Below are 14,596 nucleotides of genomic sequence, written 5' to 3'. Positions count from 1 at the left end.
CTGCTGGCTGGTGTAAAGGCAGGATTTTGAATTACTAAAGGTAATAAAAGAAATATCGTAATGGGCAAAAAAATGTACACCCATTCGAGAGAAAATGGTAGGTTATTCGTGCTCATGATATAGAAAGACATTTTGCTGTACAATAATATCGTGTAGATGCTACGGATCAGCTAATCCAATAGTATATAAACAAAGGTTGCTGTTTTCAGGTCATAGTAGTGGGGACGGATTCACATGTTGAAAATAAAAAAATACACCCTCTCTAGGGGATTATACCCAAATATATGGTGGGGCGATTGTTTCAAAAGAGACAAAGCATTTTTTAACATTTTTCTTCTGCAAGCAAACCCCCCGTCAAACTGTGAATCGTGGTGAATGGGGACATTGTAGGGTAAACATTCTCACGTACTCAATCGTCCCTCGGTAAGATAGATAGATCCCGCCCGTTTGAATTGGAAATTAATCTCAGTAAAAGAGGAAACAAGCAGAAAAGCTCTGCCGGGAAAAACGTGTAAGAGAGGCTCTTGCGGCGACAGTCAAACAGAACAAAATAAGCAGGATCCCCTTTCGCTGGCGACATAACGGCGGCGAGGCGAAAGGAATGCACTTTTCGTTGATTCCCGACGCTCTCCCGCGGTCGGAGGTGCGTTTCCGTAGGTGTCCATGAGGGATCCGACACGAGAAAGGTGGGAAACTGAGCTAGAGAAAGAGGGTGGAACGCAAAAGGGACCAAGGTCCGTGCTAGATCGGTGGGGCGAAGAAACGGGGATCACGATTGTGTTGGTAAATATACGCCCGACGCGCACACGATGCCTGAGTGGCCGGCTTGGAATGCGCAAAAACCTCATTACGTCCGTCCGGATGTCGGATGTCGGGTGGCGGATGCCGTCTGCTGATGGTAAAAGCAGAGAAACCCTTGGTGGGGCGCTTGGCGAATGGAAAACCGATCATCCTCGAAAGAGCGAGCGAGCGCGCTTGCGAGGAAAGCGAAATGAAGCGATCTAACCTTGAGAAGGGCTTGGTAAGATGTCTATTTCTAGGGGTGTCTGTTCTGTAGGGACGACGGCATCCAGGTGGAGAAGCGACAAACAGAGATGGTGGTCTGATTCTGGGAGTCAGTGTCGTCTTCGCCGTCATCATCATCCTCGCCATTATGTAGTGTTCGATTTGGTAGTATTAGGTATTGCACGCGCCCTGGGCCGATGCTCGTAGGGTTTTGCCGTCGGTCGGACCGTCAGATAGCGTGATTGGCAACGCGAGTGGTTCGAGCAAAAGTATGCGTCGAACCCATCGTCGACGGCAATTTCCAAAAATAATCATCACCCATCTGCCGAGCACAACCAGCGCTAACCGGAGCGGGCCCACGGACGCCATTGCAGGCAGGTTGGGGGAGGACGAAGAAGCGTCGGTGGGTATGTTCGGTCAGATGAGAAGAGAAGATATCGTTTTCCCACTCCAGCGACGACCGTGAGAGGATTCAACCCACAGCGGTACGACCATCCATTTTGTCGATTTTAAGCGTGGTGCTCAGAAAATACATCGCAAAAAAAAAACAACATTCCCACAACGGCGCACCTACACATTTATACGCGCTATCATTTGCCGTTCGTCACGAACAAATACGCAGATGCTGGCGGTGCGATTGACGCTTGGTATGCGAACTGTTTTGGATAGCGATTTCCTCCCTATGATTCACGTGGTTTTGCGTGTTTACATCATGGAATCGTTTCCTTCCGGTGTGTTCGTCGCGTCCCCACACGCACGATGGACCATATACGGAAAATCTATCGCTTGTTTTTCAAATCCCCGCCATTACGAGCAAGTCATTGACATAGGACCAGAAAATTGACTTCCGCATGTCGTTCCCAACGGGATATTCGGTAACCGAACAACGAAACACACATAGTCACGCGGCCAAAGGTGAATGAATGGTAAATAAAACGTGCAGCAATGCCACATTGCCAACAGCCGGAAGTGGGAAGCGAGTACTAACCCTGTTTAGCTTGACCCCAACCTCGCATCGTCCACCCTGCAATGCGTGTCCTTTGCTTGGGGGTAGAGGTGGAAATTAACCCACAAGCACCGAAAGAAGTGGGCAGTTTTCCGCGGGGGTATAACCAGAGCCATGGTTGTAAAAGTTGGCACGCCACTTCTGAAACCGGTAGAGATCGGATCGGATCGGATTTGCTCGCATGAACATGTGCGGCGAAAGTAAGGCGAAAGCGAAAGGGATTATTGGCGAGGAAAAATGGGCGGCTTGGGGGAGGCTAATTGAGCGATGCGAAGAATGTGAACTCATTGAAGTATTATCGATCGATGGGTGCGGTTCATTCAGGACGACAAGGCGTACCCCACACGAAGAAGGGCAGAAGCTTGTGATCACCACAACTAGAAGGTACCAGCGTATTGTTTTTCATTTTGGTAGGGCGAGAAGGTGGAGTTGCATTGGGGAGAAGATGGGTGGCGCTTCAAGATAAAGCAGTAGTACAACGGGTTGAATTTCAAGTGCAGCAATTAAACACCAATTACGTATAGCGATATATTAACATTTCCCTGTACCCAATGTATTAAGAACAAAAGATTTTTATGTGATAAAAAGGGCTGTGTTTATTTTCTTTCAGCTTTTAGACTAGATTTTCTTTAGCAATCAGACAACTTCTTAGTTTGTGATTGTAAAGAACTAGATTTGTATAATCATAATGTAAACGTTTTATTATTTGATAAGGTTTTGCCAATGGCTTGAATTAGAAATTATATATAATTTGAGCTCCTTCATTATTATACGATTTCATTATGACAAATTATTTGATAAAAGTTTCAATCAATGTTTATCTATTATCGATTCTAGGTTCCACACGGTTTTTTTTGCACGATCGCAGCTAGGAGAATCAACAAAAAGCGCATATAAATATCATAACAAGGACTTAATAACTCGGCTCGTTGAGGGATTGGTTTTCTGTAACAATTCTGTAACAACTTTTTACAATACCGGAAGTACCAATCATGATCCACGTGGACGAAACAGATCCTCTGGGTGGTAAGTGAAACCTCGCCATCAATTGATAACGTATGTGTACGTGCTTGAACGTGCTAGTGTGCGTGCTCTGCTATGTTTCCCGCCGCGGGAAATCTAGGGTGAACGAGCGCTGCAAGTTGTTGCAGCAGAGTTTTCTAATTTAGTCACGACTTGTTGTAGGGACGTTAGTGGAACAGGCTGCAATAACGTTTGTCTTCAAGAGGCATAGCTAATGGACGCTTAGATTTATGGTGCACAACGATTTTTACATATTCCAAACTAGTTGAATATATATATATAGCCTCATATTAAGCCATTTATGAATGAATGTATACTCCCTCATTTTTGAGGCGAGAATAACAATTGTAATGTTCAGACTATGGTACCTGGTGTATGGTACACTTATTTATACTGAGTTCCGAAAGTGTACCAAACACCAGGCGCCTCCATCATGTAATCATGTAATTTCGAACTAAGCGCGGCTACTAATTACCGTTTTTAAACCTTGTTTTTTTTCTCGTTTTGCAAGCTGTATTTGATTCATTAGTTGTCCACGGTTGGTGGTTAGTTTTTAAAAAATATACCTTTCTTTTGCCTGCTTTATGGTACATTTATTTACACCGGGCGTCTCCATCATGTTATCACCAGACGTTATTTATTCATTTGAATTATACTTAGCCTCTACAAACGGTTTTATGCCTAGTTTTTTATTGGTTTTGCAAGCTGAATTCAAATCGTTAGTTATCCTTGCTAGGAAGGTAGTTTATTGCTAAAAAGTAAACCTTTGTTTCTGCTGGTGTATGGTACTTTTATTTATTCTTAATTGTCGAATTTGTAGCAAACACCGGGCGTCTCCATCGTTTAATTCAAGCTGTATTCGAATCGTTAGTTATTCTTGCTAGGAAGGTGGTTTGTTGCTAAAAAATATACCTTTCATTCTCCTGGTGTATGCTACATTTATTTATTCTTGAGTGTCGAAATTGTACCAAACACCGGGCGTCTCCATCATCTAATCTCCAGTCACCTTCATTTGAATAATACTCAGCCACAACAAACGGTTTTTATACCGTGTATTTTCTCGTTTTTCAAACCGTATTCGAATCGTTAATTATCCTAGCTAAGAAGGTAGCTTGCTGTTAAAAATATACCATTCTCTTAAACTTGAACCACGCGGAGCAGTATATTAACACCTTTAATTGTTATCGTTTAGCGCGTCTCTTTTAGACGGTACAACCAATTCTCGCATCATCTCTCAGCTTGGTGATCTCAAATGGTGGGCGAGAGACGAATCATCTGCGACAATTTACGCCGTACATACGATCGTGTTGCAACGTCCATCTGGCCGGATGTTGGGATCGTCGAATTTGTGCGCTGAAAGGCCAAGGCAAACAACTGCCTCCTGTTGTAACATTCCACTTGTATTTACTCGGGTGTTAAAATTAAGCATATGCTACCGATTTCGAGACAACTACTCCCGATCTCCAAGCGCAATGTGAATTTACGTGGTAATAATGAAACAACACGCTGCTTGCTATTTTGCACTGTAATCTTTCAACAAACTGACCACTGACAATTCATAACACGGCGCGTTTGGAGTACGACCGAAAGAGATGCTACCATTCTTTTGTTCTTCTTTTTCCCACCGCCAAAAGAAGGATGATCTTTCTCTTGAGCTTGTGCTGAAAGTGAAATTTTTCGGTTGCGTAGGGGTGAAAATATTTTCAACCTACGCAAAAATGCGGAGGATTCTTTTTTCTCAAAGCGAGTGAATAGCTTTTTCTCGAGAATAAATAGAACACTGGAACAATTTTCGATGCCTTTGTAGAAGAATCAAATTTTGTAATGTAATTTTCACTCATAAGTATGAAGTAGCATCCCAAGCTATCATATCCCAAATTTACAAAAGTACAAACGCGATAAGGGAGTAAACTATTGCAATCATATTGATAAAGTGCAAGGTCAACTCAAATTACTCCTCCTATTGTTGGTGCTACATTTCAGTTGGAAGTGAAACGCAACGGTAAAAGTAACTAAAAATAACTGAAATATCCTAGCCGCATACAGAATGTGACGTGAAAGTGCAAAACATGGCGCCTTGCGGCTGTTTTTGTCGTTATGTGCTTTTCATTTTCGCACGTTTTCTTTCTTCATGCGTCGCATCTTCGTACGTACACTTTATTTTGCGTGTTGTTTGCGTGCCTTGTGGCACGCCTATTCCGAGCGTTACGTCAACATGTCCAACAGGTTTGCTTATTTCCACCACCACGACCGGAGCAACATGAATGTGTATCGATCGAGGCAGATGATCGGTCGATTTATATTTTTCCGATGTCTGCCTCCGTTCTGCTTCTATTTTTTACAACCTCATGCGCTCGAGGTGCTAGGGAAACACAGCCCGATGAGTGATGTACGCAAACGAGAACCAGGAGTTGGTGGGACGAATATGGGAATCAACACTCAGGAATTGGAACACGATTAATGCATCAAACAAGCCAAACGTACAAGCTTTACTTTCGGCGAATGAAGGTCGACCAAACCGGCGCAACGTGGCAGACGCATATATCGAGGGGTGGGTTGGATTGAGCAGAACTAATGGTATCGGAACATGGCTACATGGCATTGGCCTCGCCCAAGTCAAGGTGCAGCAGATGAACCTGAGAGTGGCGTGTTTGTTTGGCTAGTGAGGTTAGGAAGCGATAAAAAATATCTCCGAAGGAAAGCCAACGGCCGGTGAGGAAAAGTTCATTGAGCGAAGCTGCGGAACATTTGGCCGGACGATGATTGCAATTTCCCGAAATAAAGTCGTCCCGGGGGAGGGAACGTTTGTTGGCCCCGGAAGACGATAAATTAACATCCTACTCTATTTCTTCCTCTCTGCTCGTTGCTTCTTGAATTGTAGGATAACCAAGTAAGAACACAGGAAACGCTGTGGGTTAATCAAACCGAGCTCAACACGAGTTCAGCGGTGTTTACCGGTAATGGTTAGTTCTGATGAGAAAAGATAGCCAGGGGCTCAAAGTCACGCTAGGGTGCATTTGCGTTGAATTGGCGCTAGTTTGACCGTGGCTAATAATAATTATAATATAAATGTACATGCCCGGGTGAAAGAGGGTGGAACATGGGAGAGAAAAAAAAACAAGATGTCCTCCCACATGAGGATAACTTGGTCAATTGAAGCAATAACCGATGCAGATTTGATGACACCGAGCAAGGATGGTTGTGTAATTAGGACTAAAATAGTAGCGAGTAGCATTGCTACCTGGCAACAGGGAAGCATTGCAAACGTTTTTTCTGCTTGTATTTCTAAGCCGTTCGCTGTAGTACACGTAACGACGGCAAAAGCTCAAAAGTATTGCGAAAGCATTGGTGGACGCTTATCCTTTTAGGGTCGTGTCTGCAACTAACATTAATCTTAGAATACATTTGCGACGATCAATTGGACTTCTGAGTCACTGATTGGAACCTAAGTATATGACATAAAGACTGCTTCCTGTTTAAATGATCCACCTCCCAACATGCGAGCTCTTTTCTCTTCGTTTCTGTCGCATAACGATCACGATTCGTTGCCAACATTTTTGCTCAATCTTTTGAATTTACTATCCCTTTTGCCAGTGTGGCTGGGGCACTAATAGGATTTAATTTAGAGCAACAGAGTACCAGCCTGTCTAGCTTTTATCGCTTAGATGCTTCAGCTTTAACCGACTGGCGGGAGGAATCGTGAGATCGGAGTTTCATTAAATTTCACTCTTTTAGCCTAGCTGGCCAGGATTAATTAGTTTAATCTGGTCCTCTAGACGGTGAAGGGTCTAATTCAATTGACACTCGCACGAACCAAACTGGCTCCGCTACAGGACCTGACAGGAGAGAAATGTGAGAAGCCTTGTAAACATCCGATCTATTCACTAGTATCGTTACCGATCCCGTTCGCTTTTAAATGCGCGATGCTAGGGCAACCGAACCTTCGAGCTGTTAGACAAAATCAAACACATCCGCTCGTAATGTTGACTGATATCTCACCAGCTAGTGCCAAGAACGCGGTGCAAAAGGCATCGCGTTGAACATCCATGTGCATCGATTTTCGAGTGACATTCGGTACGTTAACTGGCATAGTTTTGACGGTCGACAAACGGTCACTGTCGCAAGTTAATTGGAGTGTCTCGGGTTAAGGCGATGGAGATCGATCTCGATCGCGCATGGTTTGAGATTCTGTCAGGAGTTTTTTGCAGCCATTTTAACACACATTGGGGAATGTCTTAACGCCTACCACACATTGCTAATGGTTTGTGTTTTTCGCTCGTTACAGTGTTTTCCTGCGAGTTAAACACATCATCGTGCTTCTATTCCTCTCAGATCCGCTTGGAGGGACTCGTCTGTTACCGTTTATTAAATTTTCTGTTCCATCCTTTCTTGCAGATGTGCCGCCAGCGTTCCCGTACAGAGAGGTGGAAATTAAGCGCGGCGTCGATCCAAAACAGATATACGAACTCAGCTCGGAGCTCGGCAGGTCAGTAACTACACCCAAAAACCGTCCACAGAGAGATGCTCGACGGTGGTCGTTGGCTCCTAAAATTAGAACGCATCAGAACTATCGCTGTCGTCCTGGTCGTCGTCGTTTTACCTATTTGCCCGTCGTTTTTCGACGGGTCGGTGTGGCCCAACGGCGATTGTCCATCTTTCATCATCCGTTGACACGGTTCGCCTTGCGCTTTTCCCACCCTTTCGGGACCCGGTGTTCGCCGAGCCGTGTGCCCTCCCCAGGTCAGCCAGATTCCATTGCCGGGAGCACGAGGTGGACTGGCGGAAAACGCTTGAGAATCAACCAACGAGGAAAGGAAAATGTTTTTCCATTCGAAACCGACTGTGACGGTTGTTGGGTGCTGAGGGGAATGCGTGCACGGGAGTTAAAGTCGATGTCAGTCGATGGCGAAGCACCTGTTAGTCTCGCAGACTGGTCCGGTATTTGTAGCCACTTAATCCCCCCTCGAATGGTTTTGTCGTGAGTCGCCATTTGTGGCGTGCTAACTCGTGGGTCATGTATGTGGAGGGATGTGCTACCAACAGTGCTGCTCTCACGTGGTAGGGCGATGTATTCAGCGTTCGAACAGGCCACACCACCACTTCGAGCCCTATGCCGACATGTCAAGTCACTTTTATCGATCGACAGAACGCCACCGCCCAAAGACGACCGGAACAAAGTGACATGGTCTTTTCCTGCTTCACTGCCATTTCTGTTAACCTTCGGAATGTCGCACGTGTATCGGAATTGAGCTGGCTTCGTGCATTTCGGCACAGACCAGCAGCAGCATGTTAAGATAGGGCAGTCTGTTGGTTCGTGGCAAATCAATCGCAGTCTTGGTAGTCTGGCCGTTGGCATTCCAGACGTGATGCAGTTTAGGTTCGATGATATAGTCTGATGCTATAAATGGCAATAGCAGATCATATATTGGTTTTTATAGAAGAAACTACCATGATTCGATTAAAGTTACATATGTTTCTATGTTCAATGAATGGAATCCACCTTGTATCTTCGCTGCGGTAGCATTTTTAGACGAATTTTGGTATTCGAGCGAATCGATATGACAGCTCGACAAATGTCCCCTAAAACTGGCATAGATACTTGTCGAGGCATTGAAGAAGGAGACGCAAAAAGGACCACTTCATTCGACAGAGCGTTATTTCTGTCCAGACAGCTCTTGGGGTGTTTAACTGGAGCGAATTAATAAAGATGTAATTTAAGGTTGTTATTTATATTTCTGCACATCATGAAAAATACCGGTTCAAAAGCTTGAGCGAAAGGTTACATGACTGTCCAATACACCTATATTTTTGCTTTGCTATTTTCTGTTTCGGACGTACCACAGGGGAAAGTTTGGTGTCGTGTACAAATGCAAGGAAAAGTCGACCGGCGTCCGACTGGCGGCCAAATTCATTCAGATCGTGAAAAAGGGTGACCGGCGCAACATCGAACGCGAGGTGCACATGATGAACGTCCTACACCACTCGAAGATCGCTCAGCTATATGCGGCGTACGAGTTTGATCGTACCTTTTGCGTCATGATGGAGCTGTGAGTGCAAGCCCCGGGCGTGGTGTGTTTGGATTTGTGAACCAGCGCTAATTGCCTTTAATTGCTTTGCAGCGTGGAAGGCGGTGAACTGTTTGACCGGGTGCTGGACGAAAAGTTCGTCCTCACGGAGAAGGCATGCGCGATCTTCATGCGTCAGATCTGTGACGCTGTCGCGTACATCCACGGGAACAACATCATCCACCTCGATATGAAGCCGGAGAACATCCTCTGCCTCACGGAGAGCGGTAATCGGATCAAAATCATCGATTTTGGGCTGGCGCGTGAGTACGATCCGGACAACAAGCTTCAGGTCCTGTTCGGTACACCCGAGTTCGTCGCTCCAGAGGTGGTCAACTTCGAAGCAATTTCGTTTGCGACCGACATGTGGAGCGTTGGTGTGATCGCCTATGTGCTGTAAGCTGCTATCCTTTCTGTCCTATGTTCGTATCCTCCAAGTGCTTGTTTTTGGTTATTCTAGCGTTTCCGGACTGTCTCCATTTGCCGGTGAGGATGACATCCAAACGATGGGCAACATTACGATTGGGCGGTACGACTTTCTTGATGAAGCGTTTGACAACGTGTCCGAAGAGGCGATCGACTTCATCAACCGGTGTCTGGTTAAGGAGCAAAAGTATGTATTGGCATGGAGAATTTCCATTTTGTTAGCGCTTATGTCTACCGTATAATTGTAGGGAACGTCTCACTGCCGAGGATGCACTCAAACACAAGTGGATCAAACGAAAACCACAGTACCATCCAACGAATCGGCGACCCTCGCTCACCAGCTTCAAGCCGATCTTGCTTGAAAGCAACAACAACAACAGCAATGTAACGGTAGGCTTGAAAACGCGAGCCAAGACGGCTTGCCCTTTTCTCACAGGAACTGCTTCATTTTCGTTGTAGAGTCCCGAAATTGCTAAAGATAACTTGAAGGAACTAGTCAACAAGTGGGACGAAACGCCCAACAACCGGTACGCGTTTGAACAGGACACAGAGAACATTATTGCGCCCTCCGGAGAAACGGTGCAACTTCGGAGACCCACGCTTCCGGAGTTGGCCGGCCTGCCAAATGGAAGCAATACGTCCGGTAGTCGAAGAGGTAGCATCGCTCGGGGTAAGTCAATGAACAACGTCTTGTTCGATCTTGCTCATTTTACGTTAGCATTTTGGCTAGCCGGCACCTGAAGTCCATGCGGTGTGAAGTTTGTGTTGATTCGGAGTTAGCTAAAACAAACAGCATGCAAAAAAGCTGCAAAACATTGTACATATTTGTAAGATTTCGCTTTTAACACTTCGTTGGTGAAATGGTGCCGGTTAGTTCTGTTCTTTAAAGCGTTTTATTCGATGTATCATGCCCTTTGGTATCGTACGCTGCATTTTTCAATTCCTCGTCTTTCATTTCGCTCGCCATCATCCCCATCATCCTGGTCATTAGCTTCAGGTTCGAGCATTTTGTGAGACACTCCATCGAACGCAAAGCATGAGCATTTGCAATGACAGAGAGTCTTTCAGCTAAAGGCGAGATTATGAGATATGACAATTTGGGAATCATTCCACTATTTTATTCGAGAAACTCATGTCGAATTCATGACCTACGCCGGATTTCATTAGGTAGAATTTTGCTTGCTTTTCCTTTGTTTAGTGCCACCCTTGGAGGTCTAACGTGTCTACCATCTTTCTTTCCCTTCTCTTTCGCTCTTGGTTTCGTCCAATGGTGTCGGTTGGTTGTAATATATGTTTTCTGGTTGGTTTTGATTGGTTGTTGTATATTATTTGCTGGCTCTAACTGCCTTCGCAGATCGCGATAGTAAACTGAGTATATTGTTCCCTCTGTAGAATTGTCTTTAGGTTCTATAGTTAATAAGCCAAATTCTAGCTAAGATGGTTTACTTCGGACCAGTTGATTAGTGTAGTGTATGTTTCGGATTCGAATTGTGTAAATAGAAAAAAAAACAAAAGTTCCCTAAAAGCTCTTACCGACACCAGCCGAGACGCAAGCTTTCAATCGCAACGCAGTACGACGTAGGACGACGCACTCCACGCATGACAGCCTCGACGAAGACCTGGACAGCCTGGAAGGAACACAATGTAAAGATAGAAATATTTTACCCCTTCCACCCATTGCGTGCCTGCCGGGTTTGCCTTCCTTTCCCTTACTGCCGGTAACAGAAGTTTGCCGTGTTTTGGTTGTGGCACTAACTGATCGTATGATCGACCAGAAGTTTGAATAATCTAGTCATCCTTATGAAATCGCGATTAGCGCGACATTTCTAAATTCCCATCCCATCTCACTGTTGGAAATGGTTGTGGCAAAAGTCGAGCGTGATTAGGCTGCAGGAGTGCAAAGATGCGGAACAAAGCTCTCCTTCCATCTCACCCCACATCAAAATCATCGGCTCAGCTCACTGATTATCTGATCGATCCGATTGTCTTTATGCGTTCTTGCTTTCTTCCTTCGAAATGATCCGATTTTGCTTCGCCCTTCACTTAAACCGGCTTCCGCGTGTGGATGCGCTTTTGCTTTCGTTCTGGCTGCGGACTCCATTCCCCGTAACCAATGACGATGATGATAATGGTGATGGACGGATGATGGCTCATGCGAATCTTGATTCAGCATGTCGCAAACGCACGGATCTCCAGGCGGCGTCGCCGGTGATGTTGAACGAGAGTTAGTGCCCCGCTTAACAGCGGGCACGTGTATTCCAGCGTAAAGAAAACGGTGCGAGCTCTATTTCTGTGTGGTTTCAAACTGTTTCGAGCAATAGATGCCCGATGTTGCATGCATGTCGTAGAAAATCGCTCCTGTAAATATAAGCCAAATTTTCGCCTACTAATCTTAACCGTTCGCATCGTTTCGCTTTTCGACCTACACGCGGGCCTGCCGCCTGGTTTGGCCAATGCTTCGCTAACTTCACGTCAGCGTAGAAACTGACCCGACCGAAAACGAGGAGGACAACGTCGAGAATGAGGCACCAAACGGCGGCGATCCAACACACAAACTGCTCCAAATCAATATAACAATGAAGGACGAACAAAAGCAACACCTGTATCGCTATGGCAACGAGCATACTAGCAATGACAACGACGTCCAACCAATAGTGCTCGAGCTTAAACAACAGAAGGAGGCTGAATTGAGGGAACCTGATATTTCCGGATGTTCCTTTCAGAACATGCGCAACGTTTTGAACACCTCGGCGTCTGCAGCAGTAACTACTACATGCGATAGTGACAGGGAGCACCTAACGCTTAACACCTTGGGATGCGCTGATTGTGCCTTGCCAGAGGCTGATTGTGCTAACAACGAGGCAATCGTGTGCTTGAATGGGTTTGGCAGCAATAGTATTAGCAGTAGTGATAGTAATGGCAGTATTAGTAGCTATAGTAGCGTAGCGAAGCAGGAGCCTGTCCTTGCCACTAACCGACTGGCAGCTTGCAATCTCGACGGTGGTTTCGAACCGGCATCGACGGCCATCGTCGTCATCATCGAGCGCACTTGCAATCCATTCCCTGAACTTCCGGTCTCTGACACGCACACTGATTCGAGCGCATCTGACGTACCTGTACACCGTACGTCCGAAACGCCCGATTTGCTCTGCCTTTCCGCAGATAGCGACTCCGTCGCGTCGTCTGACACTACGGCGAGTGTTGGCACGGATCTGGTCAGTCAGCCCGACCAGTCGCAGGTGTCGAGTCCGGGTGGTTCGACGCACCGGGACAAGGTACGTGACGATTTGCGTAAACTATCCGACTTACTAAAGCTTTCCCTCACGAACGTGAAGGCGGTAGATGGAGCAGCGGGCTTGGAGGACGGATCGGAGGCTGTTACCATGCCCACGTCTCCCGGACCGCTCGAGCTGGACAGCGAGCTGGAGAGCCTGAAATCGAAGGTGAACACGATCCGCACATCTCGTGCCCAAAACAAGCTAAACGAACTGGCGCAACGGCCCGATTTCTTGGCCAACGATACGTTCAAACTACCCACGTTCCGATTCCTGCCGAAATCGATCAGCCTGTGCAACGAGGACTCGGTGTTCAAGGAGAACTACACAAAGTTCTGCGACCGGAACGCGACTACCCGCCAAGAAACAGTCCCGGAGAAGGTAGAATCCACCGCAGTGACGGTTGTTCGCAAGAAATCTTCCACGTCTTCCGGAACGAAGAAGAAAAAGGACACGGAAGGGACGTCGACAACATCAACTACGACTACCACCACCACCTTCGCCAGCACGGCCTCGGGTCGTATCGCGTCCACGACAACAGTTCGCAAAACGATTGTCAAACAGCAGAAGGTGGTGTTGGACGATGGAGTCTCCCCAGCTAGCAACACCGCGTCCTCTGACAACCGACGTGTGATCGCACCGACGAAGAGTCTCGATGGTACGACTGACGCGACGTTGGCTCGTTCTGCTTCGGTCAAGCGCACGAAATTCCGAGTCAACCAGATGAGCAGTCGAGACGTGCCGGTGGCCATCAACTCAGTAGCCCGACGATACCTCGAACGGAGCGGTGTTCAGGACGATCTGTCGACTACTGCGCCTAGTGCGAGGCTACCACAGATGGTCAACGGAGTGCAGGCCAGCCTCGACGACACGGTGACGGCGAACAATCTGCGCAACAGTGCTCTACGACTTCGCAGCTCGGTTTCCGCCGACTGGGACGCGATGGATGCGGTCGAGAACCGATCGATGAAGACGATTAACACCTTCCTAAAGCGTCATGCTGTTGCGAGCTCCGCTGTGCGACAGATACAGGCCCAGCTGGAGGCAAGCATTACGACGCACAAGTAGAGTAGGATGAGGCTCTAGGATAACTGCCCGGAACTGGCGCGGAAAGTGCACCTCACTTTTGACTGAGGTACTTCGCGCATCTTTCCTTATTAATCCTCGCCCTCGGATCGATCGGTCACTTCGCGAACACGATTGTACATACAATTCGCGACTCTTTATACGCCATGTGTATTTATACGTAGAATTTAGCGATCTAGCTGTACTGAGACAGGTGAACGAATGGAAAGAGTGGTTTTATGTTAGAACCGCGGGCGCACAGTCGTATTCTAGCGTTTACGTGAATAGACACTGGAAGGTCTTCTACATGTAACCCTTCCCAAAAGGATAAGGAATCGAGAGGGCCCCTTAAGCTTGGGGAAAACCTAAAGCGAAGCAAAAAAGAACATCTCGGGACGGGGTGTCTTGTTTCTTCGAGTGTATAATACGTTCTCTTATTTATTACGGAAAATTATAGCGAAATAAAGAAAATACGTACAAGTAGAAAAGGTGGATGCTTATTAAATAATGTGAGAAATTCGATTCATTCACGATTTCTTTTGCTAGGTAAACGTATGTTTGACTCACTTTTTCCGGTAGCGCCATCTACAAATAAGCTCAAATTGAGCTTCCATTGTGTATAACAGCGGGTAGGTATAACACTTTGACGACAAAATGGCGGACGTAGATTGAGCCAGCCATCAAAAGGCGTGATAAACTATTCAACATCACACATCTAAAATGTCTCTAAT

At 46.3% G+C, this 14,596-nt stretch overlaps 1 protein-coding gene across 1 annotated transcript; it reads left to right on the top strand.

Moving 5' to 3' along the window:
- Window positions 1-2,852: 2,852 nt before the first annotated feature.
- On the top strand, window positions 2,853-14,338 carry LOC128730193 (uncharacterized). Its single transcript, XM_053823225.1, is given in 7 exon segments — window positions 2,853-3,037; window positions 7,430-7,520; window positions 8,878-9,081; window positions 9,154-9,495; window positions 9,560-9,712; window positions 9,774-10,195; window positions 12,007-14,338. Coding segments are annotated over 7 exon segments (3,108 nt in total). The 5' UTR covers window positions 2,853-3,003; the 3' UTR covers window positions 13,869-14,338.
- The last annotated feature ends 258 nt before the right edge of the window (window positions 14,339-14,596 follow it).

The sequence above is a fragment of the Anopheles nili genome, chromosome 2 (assembly GCF_943737925.1).
Source record: "Anopheles nili chromosome 2, idAnoNiliSN_F5_01, whole genome shotgun sequence".
NCBI lineage: Eukaryota > Metazoa > Arthropoda > Insecta > Diptera > Culicidae > Anopheles > Anopheles nili.
This window is presented reverse-complemented; position numbering and strand designations above follow the sequence as displayed.